This window comes from Saccostrea cucullata, unplaced genomic scaffold (genome assembly GCF_032062105.1).
Source record: "Saccostrea cucullata isolate Sc308-1 unplaced genomic scaffold, CSIRO_AGI_Scuc_v1 ctg27, whole genome shotgun sequence".
NCBI lineage: Eukaryota > Metazoa > Mollusca > Bivalvia > Ostreida > Ostreidae > Saccostrea > Saccostrea cuccullata.
This window is the reverse complement of record NW_026920935.1, coordinates 187,440-210,580: the sequence shown is the minus strand read 5'-3', so window position 1 is coordinate 210,580 and position 23,141 is coordinate 187,440. Positions and strand designations below refer to the sequence as shown.

The 23,141-nt window shown below is 36.0% G+C and overlaps 3 protein-coding genes and 1 pseudogene across 3 annotated transcripts; 2 read left to right on the top strand and 2 right to left on the bottom strand.

The window, feature by feature from the left end:
• Nucleotides 1–3,766: 3,766 nt before the first annotated feature.
• LOC134258677 (mucin-5AC-like) lies at nt 3,767–6,118 on the top strand. The gene is made up of 2 exons (XM_062741222.1): nt 3,767–3,966; nt 4,266–6,118. The coding sequence occupies exons 1-2, from the start codon at nt 3,910–3,912 to the stop codon at nt 5,802–5,804; spliced, it is 1,596 nt and encodes a 531-aa protein (XP_062597206.1). The 5' UTR covers nt 3,767–3,909; the 3' UTR covers nt 5,805–6,118.
• Nucleotides 6,119–6,822: 704 nt separating this feature from the next.
• Nucleotides 6,823–8,606, top strand: LOC134258676 (mucin-5AC-like). The gene is made up of 2 exons (XM_062741221.1): nt 6,823–6,897; nt 7,002–8,606. The coding sequence occupies exons 1-2, from the start codon at nt 6,835–6,837 to the stop codon at nt 8,427–8,429; spliced, it is 1,491 nt and encodes a 496-aa protein (XP_062597205.1). The 5' UTR covers nt 6,823–6,834; the 3' UTR covers nt 8,430–8,606.
• Nucleotides 8,607–9,450: 844 nt separating this feature from the next.
• Nucleotides 9,451–10,627, bottom strand: LOC134258675 (uncharacterized). Its single transcript, XM_062741220.1, has 2 exons — nt 10,456–10,627; nt 9,451–10,264 (listed from the first exon to the last, which is right to left on the bottom strand). The coding sequence occupies exons 1-2, from the start codon at nt 10,480–10,482 to the stop codon at nt 9,473–9,475; spliced, it is 819 nt and encodes a 272-aa protein (XP_062597204.1). The 5' UTR covers nt 10,483–10,627; the 3' UTR covers nt 9,451–9,472.
• An 8,023-nt stretch (nt 10,628–18,650) lies between these two features.
• Nucleotides 18,651–22,890, bottom strand: LOC134258710 (mucin-2-like; annotated as a pseudogene).
• Nucleotides 22,891–23,141: the final 251 nt, after the last annotated feature.

Below are 23,141 nucleotides of genomic sequence, written 5' to 3'. Positions count from 1 at the left end.
TTCTTAACTATCAACAATTGCAAAAGGTTAATAAAATGTGGATTTGTAGCATCTCTTCATTGGAGTATCTTTTTGATACGAACGCGTCAACATGTTTAAAATTTCGCACTGCGTTATTCAATATGAACTGAATAATTAATGAGCCAAAATGCATCCGATGGTATGCATTGAATTCTATTTCATAACATAATAAAATCAGGCAAATTAACTTTCATGAACCAAACGTCATTATTTGTTTGACAACTTGAACTTCATCATTATTATTCATAATAAACACAAAATAAGCAAAAATGAGCGATACATACTAGGGTCATTCTACTTAACTATTTCAAATGAAATTCATAGCATGGCAATAAATTTGAATCTTATAAATTCAATTATACTTTTATCTAATTCCATTGATTTTTATTATCTTTGTCCTGTGAATTCTACTTTGCAAGTAAATAGAAATTATGAAGGAACCTCTATAAAACACCCCGTACTGCTGTAGAAAAGAACAATGTATGTTTTGGTTAACGATTACATTTATCCAAGATACTAGTATATGCAGGTGGGGTAACCAGTCTTCCAAAATTTGTCACAATTCGCTACATAATGGCAGTAATAAATACGTGCATCTTCTTGAAGGACAAGGTCTGGTAAGGACAAAAATTGGCCCTTTGTTAGTGTCAACACCAATCACAATTGAAATTGGTATAGTCTGCAATTAAGAACCTTATATTATGCTTGGTTTTAAACAAGCATTAAGTTTGATTGAAAGCCTACATGAAGGTCACAAGAGTCGACAAAGTCATTTTCTGATGGAATTTCGCCATATGCGAGATACTTTTCATTTTGGAAAACAAATAGCACAGGCTTGCCTATCTGCAATTTTCATACTCAAGTTGTAGCTATTACAAGTACTTGAAATTTACTAGATTTGTAAATAATAACTGCTCTGCTTTTCTGAAACAAAATGTGACTTTAAATTATAAAAATTGGGGAAAATGGAGAAAAAATGAAATATGATCTTTTGATATTCTGTGTGCAAAAAGATTACACATAGATATTTGCTTTTCTCTTAAAAGCATCCAAACTTATTTACATATAAGAAAATTATATAAATTGCCATGATTACAATTGATAAAATTTATTAAAAGTTGGTAATTAACCTATAAGTCACAATTTAAGTGCTAAAAGGTCAAGTTTATTGTGCCGTTGCTTATTGAGATGAAATGTATAAAGATAACAAGCGGTAATTATGCTCAAGAGTCCATCCACGTCATACAAATCAGGAGCAGAGCAAACAAGGGCCTCTAAAACATCAGAGGTGGGGTCAGGTGCCATGGAGGAGTGAGTATCCCCTTCCATGTGCTCCCTGTCGTGATCGGAAAATAACGGGAAAAAATCCGTAGACAATTCAGTGTGTAAATAATGGCCTAACAATTAGTATGACAAACGTTCATCAGCATTAAACTTTATGATAGACTGTAATTACCGACAAAGCCGTTGTATCGATCTTGAAAAATGATATGACTTTAAACGAGACTGTTGATATTCTTGTTTCATCAACTTCTTTGTTAATACCTTACCTTGTTTTAGAAATCTTTCAAACGAAGATCATTTCCTTGCGTATCGATTCACCTGCGAGATATTAACCCCCATGTGCAGTTGATAAGGGTATATTTCTTCTTAGGGTACAACGTATATTCTCTTCTTTCGTACTGTGGCGACTTGTGCTTGAATTGATGGACTCATCCAAAATAAGTTTGAAGGGAGATAAGCAAGTACATGTCTCATTCAATATTGCACCAAACAGCGCATAAAAGATAATTTATTTTTTGCCATCTTGAATCGATAGATTCTCATACATTTAGTTTCCTCCACTCACCTTAACTATTACTCTTTTATGAAAGAATGGTAGAAACTATTCTACTTATTCTTATATATTATTATGTTTATTCACCAATCAAGGGCCCACAGGGGGCATGAACAATTATTAGAAAATGATAACATTGATTACAATTCTATATTAAGTTAAGTTTGACATTGAGAAGTGCATCACCACACTGGATCAAAAGCATAGAAACCATAGAATGATAAAAGAAAACACAATTAAATAAAAATGATAGATATAAGGTAAATTAAAAACAAAAAAAAAAAAGACAAAAAAAAAAATCTTGTAGTAATGGCAGTACTCTAATATAAAACTAGTGCATCTTGAATACAAAGGGCACCAGGGGATAATACCTCTACACAGCCAGTCTGGCAAACCTGTACCCTAAGTATTGAAGATGGTCATTCAAAAAAAAAAAATCATTTAAGTATTAACAGAAATAGTAATTTCAATTAATAAGTACAAACAGCATAATCTCTTGGAGTTAGTCAATAGCATATGCATACCCACATACACAAACACACACTTACTGTTACACAAATCCATGCATACAAAAATAATAATTTATATACAAATATATGTATGTATAGTATATATTATAAACATACACTTATTGTTACACATATCCATGCATACAAAAATAATAATTTACACACAAATATATGTATATATATAAACAAATGGTACTATCCTGTATAAATGTAAATCTGTGATCTTGAAGGTAGCATACAATTAATGTAAAGAAAAGGTAACTTGGATACAGAGGGTACCAGGGGACGATGCCTCTGCACAGCCGATTATACTGGCAAACCCGTACTCTAAGTATTCAAGACACCCATTCTGACTGATTATGATATGTTACATGCGAAATTTAATTTGATATTAGATTCCCGCGATCTTAAGCTGCATGTGTTGGCTGTCTACACACACCTCTTTATTTTAAACCTCAACCGCACCCCACCCCAAAAACAAAGAAGTTTTTCAAATTCTAAAAGAAAATTCTTTGTAATCTTCGGAAATGCTGCAAATGCATTCAATTTTTAGGCTTCAGTAGTTTTTGAAATGTGTTTATTTGCTTTCAAAGAAAAAAGGGACGTAAACCAAAGACATTATTTAGATCTTTCCATACGTGTGTGTGAATCCTTCCTTGGTTTTTCACAACCCTGGAACCCCTCCTTTCAAAAATGGCTGGATCCGCCCCTGAGCATGAACGATGTCAAGTTCACTTGAAATACAATTTATCCATCAATGGACACACACTTCGATCAATGATGTAAAGCTTATGTTCACCACGCTAGATATCCTTTGCAACGTCCGCTGATTTTTCCATAAGACGTTTACCACTGAGGATGTCTTCGAGTTCAGATTTGACATTTTTTTAAAGGACATGCGCAAGATTCATTCATCAATTATAATGTGTACATTTAATGAAAAAATACTTGTTTTGATAAACAAAATCTCACCTGAAATTTTCTATAAATGAGAATAAAGTAAATCCATGTTGCATAATATTCAATCAAACTCATTACTGAAAAAAATAGTAGTAGTTTCATTTCCCCTCAAATTTCTTAAAACAGAAGGTCGAAGGTCATAAATTGAAAATATGTGCCCTGATGAAAATATTTTGAATATTTTAATGAAATTGATGGAAGATTAATTATTGAACATGAACACCACATGTAAAAAACAAATTAATTTATGTTAAGTAAAAAGTACCAAAAGGTGTCAAGGAAATGAATGATGGAACACGACAGATAATCAGTGTGACATGTCAAAACATGCGACCTACGTGTCGAGCAATTGGAAATGAAAAAAAAAAATCAGAAATCTATGAATATTGAAATGGAACAAGTCATGCGCTACAGAGTGGGGGTACCGATTCCCGGCGCTCACGACTACCGAATTATGATTTTCAATAATAATTAATTAATTAATAAGTGCATCGTTATCTATGACAGGTATAATGACGACCTTTCTGAGAGTTCTAAGGTATATAAGGCGCGTGTGATCGGCGTTTCTGTACTCCATCCATCATGGTTCAGTCTAGAATTGCTTTGGTGTGTTTGGTTGTCGTGTTGCCTTCGGTAGCTGTAAGTAGTTTTAAAATAATATGATACAAATAACGGTACATGTACCAATAAAACTGTACTTGTACAAAAGTAATAAAAAGAAATGGACAATATAAACAAACATTTTGATCATGCAGGAATTAAAAATATAAATTCAAAAACAATTTTTTGTTCAAATTTGAATGAATTTACCCTTACTGAAATGACTGAATTCAATATGATTCCCTCTTTATGATTGTCTTTGTAGATAGTAAAATTATGTCTGTTAATTTACGAATTTCATACAAATTTGTAAAGTTTTCTTTCGTTTTTTTCCGTAGGGCTGGTGGTTGGCAAACCAGAACCAGAATCTGAACAACAATGTCAACGTAAACACAGGATTTTATGATCCGCCTCCTGCCCCGGCCCCAGAGCCCCCGGCACCAAAGCCAAAACAAGTGATCCACGCCACCAAAGACCACGTTGTCAGCATCAACTTTCATGCTCCAATTAAGAACAAATTCATCCCAACACTGAACATTGGAGGATTTGGTGGACCTGCACCCAAAAGTCCATCAGCTTCACCAAAGAAGAAGTCACCAAAGAAATCCCCTAAGAAGGGAAAGAGGCCACCCATGCCCAAAAAGAAGACTCCTTCTCCTAAGAAGTCCAAGGCCCCTAAACAGAAAGAACCTAAGAGTTCTCCTCCAAAGGGGTCCCCACCCAAGGGTTCTCCCCCTAAATCTTCTGGAGGAGCCGCTGGCCTCCCAATGAACCTTGTCTTCAACAACAACTTCCCACAGAACATGATGAATGTTGTCGGAGCTCACAACAACGTTAGAGGCAAGGGTGTACACATGCCAAACAACAATGCCGGAGGAACCCAAAAGGTCACCCAGAGCTACCATGCTACCGGAGGAATCCAGACACAGAGTGGTGGTCAAGGAGGTCAACAAGGAGGACAACAGGGCGGACAACAACAGGGTGGCGGACAAGGAGGAAGCCAGGGCGGATACAAAACCTGGGGTGGATCTAGATATACCAACATCCACTCAGTAAAATACCCAAGCAATGATGTCACAGTCATTGGAAGTGGAAATGAGGTTCACACCGTAGCTGGGTTATATAATAATGTTAAATACCAGAAGAAAGTTGCTCCCAAGCCAGATCCCATGCAGGGAATGCAGTTTAAACTTCTATTGAATTTGCTCCAGAAAATGGTTGTAAAAGTTAACCATGCACCACCAACAACACCTCCAACAGAAACAACTACCACTACCACTGAAGCCACGACAACCCCAGCAGAAACCACTACAACCACTGAAGCTACCACCACCACCACCACAACAGAGGCAACCACCACCACAACAGAAGCCACAACCACTACCACCACCCCAGAACCTACAACCACTACTACAGAGGCAACCACCACAGCATTCTCTTTGGCTCAAAATTCAATGCTGTTAGAAGCTCTTTTAGCGCAGCTCACTGGCAGTTCCAATGTTCAGACACAACAAGCTGCCGTTCTAGACCTCTATGGACGAGGAGGACAGAAATCAGTTTCCATGTCTGCTAACTCAGGAGCTGGTCAGCAAGCCACCTTAGACATCTTGGGTGCCCTGCAACAAGCTCCAACCACACCTCCACCCTATCTTGATCCAGTGGCCCAGCTTGACCTTCTTGCAGCTGGTGGAACTATCTCGAATTCCTACGCCGCTCCTGGTGCCGCACTCCCTGGAGTCACCCCTGCCCCTGCCGGTACTGCTGGAGGAGTTGACCTCGGATGGCTGGCCAAGTACATGCCTCAACTCGCTCTTCACAAACGGGCCCCAGTCAAAGTCATCTCTGGAGGTTATGGTAAAAGGAAGACTGTGAAGTGAAGTCACCGATTGAACTGATCTTCCAAATGACTATTCTTGTCTCAGTCAATATTAATTCTATTTTTTTCTGATGAAGTATTGTGATATTTATTTATCAGTATTATATGCAATCAGTGGTTAAGACAGGTATTTCGTATCAACAAAATTTTTCATACTTTCGAAATAGAGATGTATGAAATCCGTTTTCTGAGGCACGATTGTTAAAAAATGCAGGAATATTGTGGTGTTTACAGTGTTATTTATTTTTTAAATGTTTTCTTGTTGTGTTGATTGTGGCTTTGAACATGTATGGAATAAAGCCTTTACAATGAAAAGTTTTCAGTTTTTAATACTTTAAATCGCTTTCAAGATCAACGTTATCATAAAAAAGAAGGCAAAAAGCAAAATATTTATGGAATTTTAAGTTGTGAAGAGAAAAGATTTAATCAAGAAATGTACTCTATTTGAATTGTTGATTAACAAAACAAAACCGTGCTGATTAAATGACACATAACTTCCTTTTCTCTGACAATGTCAATTTCATGAAAATTATTGATTACAAATATATAGGATTGATTAAGTCATCGTCAAAAATATTTATGATATTTCTCAGATGTATGTGTCAGAACAAAAGTCAACGTTATTCATTTGATATGCAAACAATGCTCCGAAAGGTCATATATAATTAAGGAGCCATGTTTTCAATATATGCATAACAGATTCGTTAAATGAGCGACTAATGTATGATCACAAAAAATGATGATTAACAAATTAATTGGTAACAAGAGTACCTTGGGACGAGGAAATCAAAATTATTTTCAGACTGTCAAAATTTGACCCTTCTCATTGCAAGTGACGAAGTGAAGACACCGAGATGATCATGTTAGCATATCTTTGATCACGCACAGGTATCAATGTCATTCAAATTACTTATCGACATAGCACCATATTGACTGTAAAAAATGTAAAATAAATTAAGTTGATAATTAATTCATATGATTACCAACAGAGGAGGAGTATATATAAAGACAACAAACAACTATTAGATCAGATGAGAGCTATGGCGAGGAACGGGTTGGTTCTCTGTTTGGTTGGATTCCTCCCTCTAATACAGGTATATATCTATTTGATTTTGTATTGCAGTTTTACTATCTGTTCTTTTTAAAGTACATGTAAAAGTTTATTAATTAATATATTGTTTCGTTTTACTTCTTGCAGGGCTGGTATCAGAACCAAAATCAAAATGTGAACATCAATACGAATTCCGTGGAGCCTTTTGTTTTCGTTAGTCATTCTAATGCAGCTTCATACCCAAACACAAATGTTGTTACCCACACTCAAGGAACGCATGATACCCATGTCAGATTGAATTTCCATGCACCGATCAGCAATACCTTCACTCCAACTCTTAACATAGGAGGAGGTGGTTGGGGCCCAGCTAAGGCACCATCGGCTCCTCCCAAAACTGCAAAAGCACCGAAAAAGTCACCTACACCGAAGAAATCACCCAAAAAGATGAAGCTCCCCAAGAAGAAAGCACCAGCTCCACCAAAAGCCAAGAATCCTGTTCCCCCTACCACCTTACCTCCAATCCCGACAACGCCTCCACAAAAAGCCCCGAAAAAGGCTCCAAAGAAAAAATCTGGAGGTTCTCCCAAGAAGAAGGCTTCATATCCGCCTCCAAAAGGTGGATCACCATACCCACCACAAAGACCGCAGTCCCACTTCGTTAATATTAAGTCTATCAGATATCCAAGCAATCAAGTGACCGTTATAGGACATCAAAATGAAGTCCACACAGTGGCTGGGCTACGAAACAATATACAATATCAAAAGAAGGTGATGCCACGACCAAGTCCTAACCCAAATATGCAAATTTTGTTGAATCTCTTGCAAAAAATGATTGTGAAAGTAAATAAAAAGCCTGCTCCAACAACAACGACTACCACAACAGCAGCCCCTGAAACAACCACAACAACAACTCAAGCAACGACCACTGAAGCCACCACTACCACCACCACAGAGGCTACCACAACCACAACCACTCCTGCTCTAACAACCACACCAGCTACCACCACAACCACTGCTGCTACAACTACAACAACTGCGCTTCCATTCCCAACCTATACAATCCAGCCCATCAACCAACAGTCTCTTTTGATGGAGGCCTTACTCTCACATATGTTAGAGCCTAGTGCTGGCAGTTCGGCTTCTCTGAACTACATAGGAAATACGGGAAAACAGATATCATTGAACAGTGGAACGGCTTCACAGGGTAGTTCTTCTTCGCTAAGTAACTTTGGATTATCGTCCCAAGCTGCTACTGGCTCTCAGACCAACGTAGGACAGGGATCTCAACTGGGATTAGGAGCTGGATTTGGAAACTCAGTGGCTCTTGATGTATATGCTGCAGCATTGGCCAATCAGGCCACCTCACCCAACCCTCTGTTGGACCCCTTACAGCTACCTGGAGTCCTGTCAGGTTCGCCAGGAGGTGGCGCTAACACTGCTCCGGCCGACCTCGCCTGGCTACAAAACTACATTCCACAGCTAGCACTTACCAAGCACGGAAAGGTTGCTGTTGTGAAGAAATTGGCCAATAATAACAAAACAAAAGCTTTCATAAGCAAGAAACTATCAGTTTAGAACGGATAATTCAGAATCAGTATTAAAGAAAAGTGTGTAAAACGTTTGGATGTAAGCGGATGCAAGACTGTGTTTGTATATATACCTCAGGATACGACTTTATGATATAATTGTTCTTAAATTATTTCACTTTAAATGTTAATTTATTTATTGTATTTTGTAATAAATAATAAATTATTGCACATAAAAAGCTGTTAGATTTTCTTCAATACAGCATACTCTATCCATAAAATGTATGATGGTTAACTTTAAGGCTTGGTAAAAAATATTATAGCAAAGAAGCAAAATCAAATCTGAATTCATTTTATTTATTTTGAATGGAGTATTAAAAAATCTTAAAAACAAATACTATTTAAAATCATTGTTATTTTCTATACATCGTTTAAAATCATTGTTATTTTCTATACATCGATGCAGCAAAAATTAATTAATATGGAAGAAATATTAAACATGTATAGTGATGACACATTTGATTTACACAATTAAGTGTATTATACAATTATTCAGATTGTTACGCAGAAAACTGCGAAGCTTCAAAAAGATTTCCCCATTCTTGTGACAGGTAAAATCTTCAAGGTCGATTGATTTATGAATAATGAAGAAGGAAATTAGTGTGTCAAATTTACATTCCTCTTTCATTGAAATTCCATTAAGAATTGAATTCAACGAAAGAAAAAAATTGAAAAAAAAATTCCTCGGTATATCATCTTGACAAATCATCAGCAGTGCATTTCTTTGTGGATTTCATGAATACAATAACCGCATACAATGTTACTTTATGTAAGGATGTGAAAAGTAAGCATATGCTTTTAAAAATTTTCACTTGAAGTCTCTATAATTATACAAGACACTGTTTGAATTATCTTTAAATTTTTCATTTTTTCTTTTTGCAATAAATAACTCATAAAATTTTCAGAGCTTTTTTGTGACAGATAATAAATAGGAATGTTGAAAACATTTATATACACTAATTTTAAGATAAAATATTTCAAGCATATGTTTCTAGAATGTTAGTTACAAGTTAAGAATACAAATGTCTTTTGCTAATATTTCGTGCTCACTGTCTCATTATCAATTGAGCTCACATGATCGTTACAGTTAGATGAACCCGCCTTCCTAAAGCACTGAAACATTGTCCTTAGAAGTGAATGGTAATAATCCCTGAAGGTGATATCGAAATAACCATATACAAACGGATTGATGATGTTCGAAAAGAGATGGAACCTTCGAAGAAGAAGCAAAGTTGTCAACTCCCATCCTGTCATTTCTAACCAATAACTGGGTTTACCTCTCTGAATGAGGAGTAAGGAAAAGGTAGGTATGTAAGCCAGAAGGTAAGAAATAACTATAACTCCGAACATCATGTGAAAATTTAAGGTTTTGTTAGGTCGTCTGCGATTTTCGCGCCTTTCCGCTTTCAAATTTGTTTCCACGTCATTTGAATCTGAGGTAGCGGACGCCACAGCATCAATAGAATTCAATGAAAAATCTTGAGCATTTTGCGACGATTTTAATTCCCGATGTTTTCTTATAATCATCATTCCTACAGGAATGTAGAAAAGAGCGGTTGCCAGTATAAGAAGAAGTGATAGAATGAAAAGAAAAACTAGATAATTTTCTTCAGTTCCTACAAATCTACCAGCACTCGACTCACAGGAACACTTTGTCCTATTTTGACCGTCCAAGAGAAAAAGTTTGATTTCAACCGTTCCAGAGAAAATGCACATCGGAATAGCAATAACCAAAGGAACAAGAATAACAGTTAAAACAACTACGATCCTATGGCGACGAGGATCCAAGTATCGTTTGGTTGGTTTGTAGACGAGAAGAAACCGCTGTAATGCGATGATCAGTATCATCAGAGAGGAAGAGGAAGGCGTCGTCCACATAAAATACGTTATTGTTTTACACACCACGTTGGAGGGAAAATTTACATAGAAGGAATTGAAGAATATTACACTGACAACTGTATCTATACTGGTCAGGATATCAAGGACAGCTAATAACAGTATATAGAAACGGTTACCTCTCTTTTGCTTAAGGCGACACACATGAACAACTATTGAATTTCCAACAATGCCGATCACGAGAAGGCATCCTAACACAATGTTAAATGGAAGTCTGGACAAGGAAATGTCATGGTTCCATTTTGTAACTGATTTGTTAAAACTGAAGCAATCCATATTTCTAAAACACCATGCGGGGAAAAATATACAGTAGTCCTTTCAACTTATATTTAAGGAAACGTTTCGGAAACGACAATAGTTATAAATGTTTCCTTAAGTTTATATTAGTTTATAACTACATATTAACCTACATTGAAGTTCATATTAGGGACCAGACAAAATTTATCACAATGATGGGACCGGTACAAACAGGCATGGGACAATGAGTTTTTACATCGAGGAAAACATTGGAACAAAAACATTTTAGCATTAAAGTTACAGGGGCCCGTTTTACAAAAAAAACTTACGACTAACACCAAAAAAAAAAAAAACCGTTGATTATAGAATTTTGACAAATTAATTATTCTGTTTAAAGTTGTTAACATAAAAACCTCTTTCCAAATTCCTTTTATATAGATTAAAACCATTTTCAATTAAATGTAAATTAGAAAGTCTTAAGCAGAATGAAATGGTTCTGCATGAGTCGTAAATTCATTTGTAAAATGAACCCCTGTACTTTACTAAAGAGAAATATTCATTAAATTTTAAAATATATTGTTTTTTTTCCCAAAAAAATCTTTTAAAAAGTCATAAGGATAATGGCAACATAAATCTTCAAATTAATGGAAAATATTACAAAGTGACAAAGATTATGAAAATGAACAAACTTTCAACGATGTCTAAAATATCTGTTATCTGAAAGAATCCTTTGTCTTGTTCCAATAACTCTCACTAACTTCTCACATCAAGATGTAACCATGGGACAGTAATTTTTTATAAGTCTTAAGGCATGGGACAGATTTTTTTTAATACGAGTGTCATGGGACACGTACTTTTGTGAAATGAAAATTTTGTTTTGTACTGGTCCCATCATTGTGATAAATTTTTCCTGGTCCTTAATTGTGTAATTAAGGTCTTCCGTTTCAGACGGAAGACCTTATAGTGATTCTACTGTTTCTTTTTATTATTATTTTTTTCCCCTTTTCTTGTAAATCGGATTTCTCAGAGATGGCTAGACGGATTTTCCTGAAATTTTCAGGGATGATAGAGAATGAAAATACGCTCAGGCGTTTTTTTCATTTTTTCAAAATTCACTTCCGGTCGTCAGTTATGTCCGATTTCCGCTTTTTTCAAAAAAGTTTTGTCCGAGTCATATCTCAGAAACGGTAAAAGATAAAGACACCAAACTTATATGAGTGATAGATCTTGATAAGTAGGCAAAACCAATTGGGTTAACATCGTGTGCCGTCACTTCCGGTCGTCACAGGAAGTGATCAAAGAAATCGAAAATTTCAACTTTTTATTTTTTGAAACTTTTTTACATCACATTATATCTTGTTTTTTTCGAAATATATCAGTCTCAAAACAAAAACGACAACTTCCGGTTATAAAAAAAAACTGCATATTTTCAGTATTTTTCTCTCCCATAAATATTTTTTATGCGTAATGTATTTGAAATGGTTTTTGGATATGTTATTTAGACTGCAAATGTCTACAGTAACGTCAAATATCTTTGTAAAATTTACTTCCGGTCGCGTGATTTCCGGTCCTCAAAATGAGAAGTTATCATAGCTAGATCTCGTAATCGGTAAAAGATAAAGACACCAAACCTATCTAGAGTGATAGATCTTGATAAGTAGGCAAAATTAGTTGTGATAAGATCGTCTGCCGTCACTTCCGGTCGTCACAGGAAGTGATCCAAAAAATCGAAATTTTCAACTTTTCTTTTATGAAACTGTTTTAGCCTCACATTAGAGCATCTTATTTCTTGTTTTCAATTATTTCAGTACCACTGGAAACAAAAAGAGACAACTTCCGGTTAAAAGAGGGAAACTACATAATTTGAGTGTTTTTCTTTCTAATAAATATCATTTATTTATAAAGTATTTGTAATGATTTTCGGAAATGCTATTCAGACTGCAACTGTCTACATTATCGTCAAGAAATTTTTGCAAAACTCACTTCCGGTCGCGTGATTTCCTGTCCTCAAAATGAGAAGTTATCATAGCTAGATCTCGTAAACGTTGAGAGATTAAGACATTAATAAAGTGGTTAATCTTGATGAGTTGGCAAAAACAATTAAGATAAGATTGTCTGCCGTCACTTCCGGTCGTCACAGGAAGTGATCAAAGAAATCATGAATTTTAATTCTTCTTTAGGAATACTTCTTGGCATCACACTATTGCATCTTAATTGTTGTTCAGATATATGTCCATCCCAAAAGAAACAAAAACAGCAACTTCCAGTTATGAGAGAAAAACTTTATTAATTGAGTATCATACTATCCCATAAATATATTTTATAGAATGAGTACTACGAAACTACTTCCTTCAACCTTAAAATGATAAGTTTACAAAAAACCTTTTTTTGTTGTCGAACTCAATGGCTCAGTGGTTAGCGTGTCAGACTTTCATTCTGGTTTTGGGATCGAGCCTAGATCGAGGATTCTTCTTTTTTGCATTTTGTCCTTTATTTTTTTAAAATAGATAAATATCCTTCTTACAGATAAATAAAGAAGTCTGAAGAACGGAAGACCTTATTTGTTGCTGTAGCAACAAGAGTATCTAGTTTTATTTCTTTTTGTTCAATCATTAATGAATCATTGCAATTTTAATTATGTAATCCAGACTTTTTTTCTGATATTGAACAATTTTTGAATATCTAATTATTTTACCTACTAGGAATATATATTTTAAACTTACAAAACAAACCAAAGAGTTGGTTTTTTTTCCTACAAAAGAACAATTTTCGGATATCCGGACTTGTATGTTGAACAATGTAAATTGTAATCTGCTATTTCACGAAAAATATTAGGCCTAAAGAAATAAATTACAGTGAGTAGATTTCTTATTTAAACATTAATTTCTTAACTTTTGGTTTTCTCTGCTCCAATCTTTTTTTTTTTTTTTATTAAAAGACGATATTGATAGCTATTTATTCCAAGCAAATTATTTTCTTTGTAGATTTGTAAATTAAAAAAATAAATAGAAGAAAGGTGAGTTAAAATGAATCCTACCTTGCATAAAAGAACACAACCTGCTGCATGTTTGAATGAATCTGATTTGGAGAAAACGGATAAAGACGATTCTATCACGAATGAAGATGACCAGTGTCTGCAGGTCTCACAGAGTACGGACGACAAACACAGAAGACAACCAACTACTGAAAAGCCATCGTTCATTGCCAATAATGAACGATCATCCGAAGACAAAGAAACTACTAACCATTACTATTTTGAAGAAGGAAACGTAAAATCAAACGACACGCTGGTTGCTCCAGTTAGTGAGAATGTAGTGCTTGGCGCAGCCTCTTGTATTGATTGTACAGGCGAAGACTTTGAATTCCATTTGCAAGAAAGTATTCTTCTTGCGTATCAACATCCATTGTTTAAAATAGAGGAAGAAGAGCAAGAGTTCTATGAAAGCAATTATAAAGCAATCACAACCAAAGCAGAATTTAGCGACGATTCCATCAGAAAAAAGAGAACAGAAGAAAGGGATAGAAGACGGCGGTCGTTAGGGAAAAGCAAGTGGAGTACCGAGGCCAACTATGACTCAGACGAGAGTAGTCTCTCTTTGTCCGATGTCGAAAGTGAAGATCTGCAAAATGATTTGAATGGAGAGGAAAACTTCAAACTATCAGAAGCTTCAGGAGTAGATAAGAATGGGGTGTATCAGGAAGAGAAAAGTGAAAACAACAACGACACGTTTACCAAGGATAGTTCGGACAGTGACGACAGCGACATCATATTACCATCTAATGGAGTCCAGCAACATGACTACAATAAAGAGTTGGTCTTTGACATCGATAAATACCCAGAAACACAAGGCTTCAGAATTGAAGAGGCTATCGATGGATCCGTCATTCGTTTAGGATTTCTTTCATGCAACAATTCAGAGGAAATATCACTGGTCCAAGGAACAAGTGAAAACTCTACAGAAACTGAAGCCAATCAATTGTCTTTAACAGAAACACACGTCGAGAATAACATTTCCGAAAATATTAATAAGACTGCAGATTTTAATGTTGAGATTGAAGTTTCTGAATCTGGTCATGTTGATTGCTTGAGTGATAACTGTAGCTCACTTTCAGATAACTCAAGTACTGACGATGTGACACACAGCAAATCAGATCACTACGGTGCCAAGAAAAAGGAGGTTCTGTCTTCCACAAATGCGAAAAGTACTCACATCAAGGGGACAAAGAATAGAGAAAGCAAAAAAGATTCTAAAAGAATGGATCAAAAACTGAGCAACAAATTCGATGATGATCCAGCTGATAATATCTCTGATAATGAAGAGAAAGCAATGGAAACATCTCAAGAAATACGAAATCAAACCCCTAGTCAAAGTGATCATTATGAAATTCAGACTGGTAAGAAAAGAGAAGCTATTTCATATGAAAATAAGAATTTAAACACTAGATCGGGCATGCAAAACTCTACACATGTTACTGGAGAGGGAACGAACCAAAGTAATGAGTCTTATAAAAGCAATTACGATATTGAGGAATATCCATACACTCCACGCAGTAGTGTCAGCGACCATCCTGGTGATGAGGTTTATGATGAGGATCAAGAAGAAGGGGAGGGAGGCGATGCCATCGACGACTTTGTAAATGATGATGACATAGTTTCTCACATGAATGAGAAAAATGTTGACAAAAGTAAATCAAATGAACCCTACGATTGCCCTCCAATAGAATATAAATGAATTGAAAAATACTTCAAAGTTCACTTTGTAATCTTTTTAGGTCAACTCAGGTGACCTATTGCTATCACTTTTCGTCCGTCGTCGTTCGTCGTGCGTTAACATTTGAACATTTTCAGCTTCTTCTCTGAAACCACTGAACCTACCAAATTTGGCATATAGCATCTATGGGTAAAGAGGAACAAAAATTGTGAATTTCATGGTCCCTGCCCCCCTGTGGCCTTGGGGGTGGGGCAAAAACCACTAAAATTAGTGCAATCTTTAAAAATCTTCTTCTTTACTCCTGGACATCAAGCAGTCAAACTGTTTGCATGATTGTAATCAGCATTGAGTCCTCTACCAAAATTGTGAAATTCATGGCCCCGGGGTCAGGGGTTCTAGTGCTAGGGCGGGGCTAAATAAGTATATAGTGAAAATGCATTATTTCTTTGAAAATCTTCTTCTCTGCTACTGAGTATTAAATAAACCTACTAAGTACATAGTTATGATTAGCAAGAGTGCCTCTACCAAAATTGTGAATTTTAAGGCCCCAGGGTTAGGGGTTCTGGTGTTAGGGTGGGGCTCTATAGATTATAATAGTGAAAATACACGAATTCTTTGAAAATCTTCTTCTCTGCTCCTGGGTATCAAATAAACTAACTAAGTGCATAGTTATGATGAGCATGCCTCTACCAAAATTGTGAATTTTATGGCCCCAGGGTCAGGGGTTCTGGTGTTAGGGCGGGGCTCTATAGATTATATAGTGAAATTACATGAATTCTTTGAAAATCTTCTTCTCTGCTCCTGGGTATTAAATAAACTAACTAAGTGCATAGTTATAATGAGCAAGAGTGCCTCTACCAAAATTGTGAATTTTATGGCCCCAGGGTTAGGGGTTCTGGTGTAAGGGGGGGGCTCTATAGATTATATAGTGAAAATACATGAATTCTTTGAAAATCTTATTCTCTGCTCCTGGGTATTAAATAAACTAAATAAGTGCATAGTTATGATGAGCAAGAGTGCCTCTACCAAAATTGTGAATTTTATGGCCCCAGGGTCAGGGGTTCTGGTGTTAGGGCAGGGCTCTATTGATTATATATTGAAAATACATGAATTCTTTGAAAAAAAATTCTTTTCTGCTCCTAGGAATGAAATAAACTAATTACATTGTTATGATGAGCAAGAATACCTCTTCCAAAATTGTGAATTTTATGGCCCTAGGGTCAGGGGTTCTAGTGATAGGGTGGGGCTCTATTGATTATATAGTGAATATACAATAAATCTTTGAAAGTTTTCTTCTCTGCTCCTTGGTATTAAGCAGATGAACTACCTATATAGTTATGATAAGCAAGGGTCCTAATCTTCCAGAATTGTGAATTTCAAGGCCCCAGGGTCAGGGGTACCGTAAAGGAGGGGGGGAGGGGCTGTACTTATATACTGAAACTGGATGAATTGTTTGAAATCTGCTCCTTGGTATTAATCAAATATTTTTGAAAAGCAAGGTGGCCTTTTCAAAAATTGTGCAATGTGTGGATCTAGGCATAAAATGTGTGATTGGGGCATTACTGATCATGCTGAATATTACTGATATAAATGCATTTTTTGTTCCCCTACCCTGCCTATGGGTATTAAGTAAACAAACTAAGCAACTGCTAAGTGTATTGTTATGATGATCAAAAAATTGTGAATGCCACAGCATCTGGATTAAAACATGAATCAAATTCAATCACTGGAAAGTTGTTGCATAATGCTCAGGTGACCTATAAGGCCCATGGGCCTCTTGTTTAATACGTTTTATATAACTATATATACGTATCATAAAAATATAATAAAAGCATTATAGTTACTTTTATAATACACAGTTATAGTACATATATTTGAGATGTCTAATTGTAAATACATGTGTAACGGCCTCGCTGTGTTATTACTATTTTTCATGAAATACTTAATCTGTCTATGCAAACTAGTTTGTGATATTTCACAGAAAAAAAAATCAAATATGATATAAAGTCATATTGGTTAAAACTGAACCAACAGATATAATATCTTTGTAATATTTTACTTTAAATTTTGAAGCTGGTTGGGTTTAATGTAGTGGATGATAGAATAATTCTATGTTTCTTTATTCTTATTGTGAAGCAGCCCGCGTGGCGCAGTGATTAGAGCGTCTGCTCTAGAGTCGCGAAGTAAGGAGTTGATCCTTACGTCGCGGGCTCGAATCCCACTGTGGAACGTTGAGACCGGTCCTTCGGATGAGGCCGTATAAACCGAGGTCCATTGTCGCAGTAGGTGTGCTGGCACGAAAAAGATCCCTCCCTGCTCAATGGCCCTGAGTGCCGAGTACAGGACAAAAATTTGCAGCTCTCCACCAGCAAGTGGTGGCGTCTCCATATGAGTGAAAAATTCTCGAGAGGGACGTTAAACAATACACAATCAATCAATCTTATTGTGAAATAAAGCATTATGAAAAAATACCGGCAGCATTTTGCTCTAGAATAAAATCGGAGGTTTGGAGTTGCATACAACCTTTAAGGACAGATGATAAAAACAAAAAATGGATGCCTTGATTGATTGATTTTTTTTTTGGCCTAATTTCATTGCAAATGATGCAAATGATAAAGAATATAAAGAAATCGTAAACCTTCTATGACGTTCAAAAGTCTATACCCTTCTTAATTAATCTATACAATCTTACTCATAAAAATATTTCCCAAGTTGATACTTACAAGTTTTTAAACGAAGGTTTGTTTGTATCATCTATCCTTAAGTATACTAGCAGTTGGGAGGGAGGGGGCAAAAATTCAAATTTATAAAGCTTTACATGGAAAATTAAGTTTATCACGCATAAAATTTAATTAAAGTTCTCGATAGAGCCATAACAGCTTATGAGTATGACAAGGGTATACAAAGATTTGAAGCATATAGCTGAAAATTGACATTTTAAATAGACATCAGAGAATCTTTGATCATTTTAAATGAGCAGTTGATCAAAATGCAAGATTTTGTCCAGTTTCCAGGAAAAGCACTACGCTTTCATTTCGATAATGTCCAGTAATTGGTGATTTTAATTATTTGAGTACATGCAAATAATTGTAAAGATTTGTCAACTGTTCTTCAGATAGAACTGTCTTCCTACAAATTTTTATTAAAGAAATTTGGTGTACACCAAATTTTCTATTGTAATACTAATTTGTTAAAAGACAGTACTTTTAAAGAGGTCTTAACTCTGTGGTTTTTAAAACTACATAAAAATCTAATCAAATTTCTATCATATTTCTAATATTCCAAATCATTACAAATCAAATTATCATAATTCTTTTTTCAATACATCAAAAATTTGATGGTTTATTATACATGTACTTCCTGTATTAATAATCAAACGTCATATTTTATACATTCTTTGTACATTGCATACAAGCTTCCATAAAAAAATGGAAACTGTTATTTTGATGTTTTATTAACCAATACCACTTTATTTATTATCAGTCTCAGAAAAAATATATATTAGGTATCATTTACCAACCTATACACCTATCTTAAAACTAATAATTCAACATTATTTCCTCCGTTATTGAACCCAACAAATCCTCTGTGGACACCAACCGTGTTCGAATGAGTCAATCCATCATTCTGTCTATATATATCACGGAGTATGAATCCATCACTGTCTATCGGGCTGTCACTTTTTTCTTGTTTAGATTTCTTGCGGCCAAAATGATTAAGATGAAATCCAAGTTGTACTTTAACAGGAGGTTTCTTTTGTGAAATTCTTTGATTTTATCTGATTCTTTTTATCTTTATTTGATTGTTTCTTAGCTTTTAGTTTTTGTTTGTCGGGAATGGATAACAATTGATTTGATTCACTTTTTACATAAGGGCCTGGAAGAATAGCGTTCGAAACGGATGGTCTGGTATTGGTTGCAGGGTTTGCTATGTTATCAGCACTATTCCCCGTACTTACAGGATTAGAAAGTTGAGTCTCTGATTTGGGCGGGGAATCAATAATCGGCATCGTTCCTACTAACGACCCACTAGAAGATCTGAGTGTTGGCTTGGTTAAACTAGGTACAGGAGTAACACCTTTATCAAGAGCAAGGCCTGTGGTTTTTCGGCTGAACAGAGTCCGGGGAGATGATGTTGGTTGTAAAGTATTGGACAGAAGACCTTTGATTTTGTTTGTTGGGGTGTTAAAAACAATATTGGGAAGTTTTGTAGTTTTCTGAGCTGGTGGAATTTGAGAGGGAAGAGTTGGTCTTAATGTTGATTTTGTGACCGGTTTAGCTGTTGTTGGTTTTACAGGACTCTTCCTGAATGGGAGAAGTAGTGCCTTTCTCCTCTTTGGTGCGGTCGTTGTGGGCAGTAATGGTGGTTTCGTGCTGGGGGTTGTAACAGTTATTACTGTAGTTTGTGGGTTCCAGTTTTGAATTTGTCTTGTGATACCAATTTTCCTTGTACTTGGTGTGGAAGTTGGCTGTGAGATAAAAGTATTTGTCGCACGACCTGTATTTGGCTGTGGAATATAAGGATTTGTAGTATCCTTCTGTAAGTGCCTAGTGCTTGGAGCTGGGGTCTTTACTTCTCCTCTCCGAGAAAAATTATTAATTTTATTCAATATTCCTTGGTTTGAATTCATTTTTGTGTCAGATTTTGTGTCCAAGGTTTGGTACTTTTTGTCTAATCATAGGTTTATTGTTGGGTAGAGTTTGCATAACATTTTTTGAAAGACCGATTGTCATTTTTAGTCCTGCTTTTGAAATGTACCTTTTAACAATATCAACAAAGAGTGGATCTATCATGTACTTTTTACCATTGATTATTGTAGGTATTCGTTCAACCTTCTTTTTTGATTTTGTACCCTTTTGCTGTTCTGCTCTTGTTGACTGCACGTTACCGTCTGCTGGTAAACCTGTTTGTTGATTGTACACCAAAGGTGTCTGCTTTTGTGACTTAGCTGTAATAGATTTTCTCAGCAAAGTCTGAGGAGTTTGTACAGACTGTATAGGAAGAGGTGCTGTTTGGGGAGGGTCGGTTTGCATAGAATGTATAGGTAAAGGCATTTTTTGTACAGGCTTTGTTTGTAATGTACTGGGTGTTGGGAATTTCTTGGATTTCATTCCTTCGGAACCTAACTGCTGGGGTACACGTGGATATTGCAAAGTTTTATATGATATGTTTCCATGCTTCGGTTTTCGCGGTATGAATTGATGTTCGATTGGCAAGCGTCGTACAATATTTGATGTCGAAATTTGTAAATTCTTTTTATTTCGTGGCGGTACTTGTTGGTAAACTGGATTGTTTCTCCTTGGTTCTTTGCGTTGTTGGATAGGTTGAATTTGTATGAACTTTGAAGGTAAAGGTTGTGTAGGTTTCATGTTCTTCTGGGGCTGACGGAGTGGGATTAGGTGAGTTATACAATGCATTGGATAGTGATGATGGATCAATCTGCCGAGGTTCCATTCTCCGTGCAGCTACATTCTTATAAACAGGAAAGTTTTGAGAATTCAAGTTAGACCACGAATTGTACGAAGGGTTGGAGTGTGAAGATTGTTGAGGAATAGGTTGTGTTTGCATAACTGGAGTTGTTGATGTTACTTCTGCAAAACCTCTTTTCTTGTCAGTCACAGTATTAGTAAAACGCAAATCTTGTGGGGGATTTAGTGATGTCTGAGTATTTTTCATTTCTGTTTGTATCCACTGCTGTTGAACAGGTTGATTTTGAAAGTTGGAGGATGATGTTTGCACAGGCATTGTTCTCTGTGGTGCTATTTGTTGGGGAACCTGTGGATTTTGTATTGTATAAGATGGAAAAGTTTGCTTATCATTCACTCTTCCTGGCACCATTTGATGATCGACTGGCAAGTTTCGTAAAATATTAATAGATGAAATTTGTATATGCTCCCTTTTTCGTGGAAATACATTTTGGACGACTTCTGGTATCTGTCTAATAATATAAGTAGGCGACTTTTCTGTGTGCTCATTTCTGTTTGACATTCTGGGTTTGTGAAAAGGCGGAATTTTCGAGACAATGGATGACGAAATTTGTCCAGGATGTATTCTTTTCTGTGCTACCTTCTGTGAAACAGGGGAAACTTGTAAGGCACCCAGATGTGACAACTGCGTACGTCCCGTTTTTGGTACCGACGATGAATCTTTATGAAAAGGAGGAGTAGTTTGCAGGACACTAGATGGCGTATTTGAATATTGATATTTTGAAGAAACATGTTTTGGTGTTGGTTTATTTGGCAAAACATTGGATGGCAAAGTTTGTCCTCGTAGATTGGGAGATGGATGCTGCTTACGAAAAGGAGATTTTTGAATAGCACTGGACGTTTGTATCTGTATTGGATGTGATAATTTTTGTTGCATTGTTGCTGCACTGTTTGGTTTATTGTACGTTTGTTCCTGTCCTTTCCTCCCTGGTGGAACTTGTTGCGGAGTATGGGCGTTTTGTTGATTAGCAAATGGTTGTACAGTTTTCCGTGAATTCGGTACATGTTTGTAAGGTGAATTGCTATTCTGTTCCTTTTGACCTGAATAACTTAACTGTTCCTTTTGAGGCTGAATTGCTGAACGTAACTGTTCCTTTTGAGGCTGAATTGCTGAACGTAACTGTTCCTTTTGAAACTGAATTGCTGTCTTTTTTGGAGCTGGTGGGACAAATTCATTACTGACAACCGGTTTCTTAGGTGGTAAGGTCCTCGATCTAGGGAAAGGAGTGGTATGAACTGCATAATGGGATGCTGTACTCTGAAAAGGGGAAGTACTGTAAGCTGTGTTGGGATAAGGGCTTCCTAAACTGCTTCTCTGAATTCCTGGCGCCATAGTCACTTGAGTGGAGGGCATTCTTGACAAATAATTGCCACGGTTCGTTTTAGTTCCAGGTCCGCGGAACTCAGTTCCCATCAGAGCTGCTAGTCTAGGATCAGGAATGCGCGCCCCATTTCCCCCGCCTTTTTGTGCTGGGGAATTTATGTGACGAATTGGCATACTTAATCCTGAAGCCTTTGGAAAGGTTCCTTGGGCAGAATTTTGGTTTGTCTGAGAAAACAAAATGAAAGAGCTCGTATGTTACATCGCATCGTCCGACTTTGTAGTCCTCTATCAATTTTTAATTTTAAATATTTAATTTTAATTCAGTTGAAAATTAGACTAAACAATATAAGGATTTGCGCAAAAACCAAATAAAGCTTGTAAATTTAAAGGATTTGCTTTTCAAAACTAAGTTTAAAAGAAACTTCAAAATGGTCCTTACCGCTGCAATGCTTTGTCCAGATGAATGCAAAAATAAACACATTAAACACATCCATCGGAACGGTCTATCCATGTTTATATATCCCGGGCTAAACGAAAGTAGTAACACATTCAAGTTAAATCCCAAAGAATATGCCAATTGTAAGCCTATCTACTAGTGTGTAGATCCAGTATTTTTGTTGATTAATCGTTTGAAGTGAAATAGATCATCTATTGCGTACATAATTATCGGCCAAATATCATGATCTATTTAATATATTCCAATTTTCCAGAAAGTATTTAGCGAAACCGCCTCGAGGTGGAAGCCGTTTTCTTTAGAAGGAACCGTTCCAAAGATGCCTAGCCAAACAAGGACACACATTAAACTTAAATCATTAGCAATTATTATAATCGTATTATTTTAAAGATAGAAGATGTGCATCATTAGCTGAAAGGTGTAAGAAGTGATCTGAATTTTATATGCTGTCTAATTCATTTACTGCATCCGCCTAATGATCGAAATACGTGAGCAGAATATCCGAGTCCTTTCGAAATAACAATGGTCTAAAGTAATAAAAAATATTTCCGGAAGATCGCTCATTTACGCCTTTTTAATATCCAATCTTAGC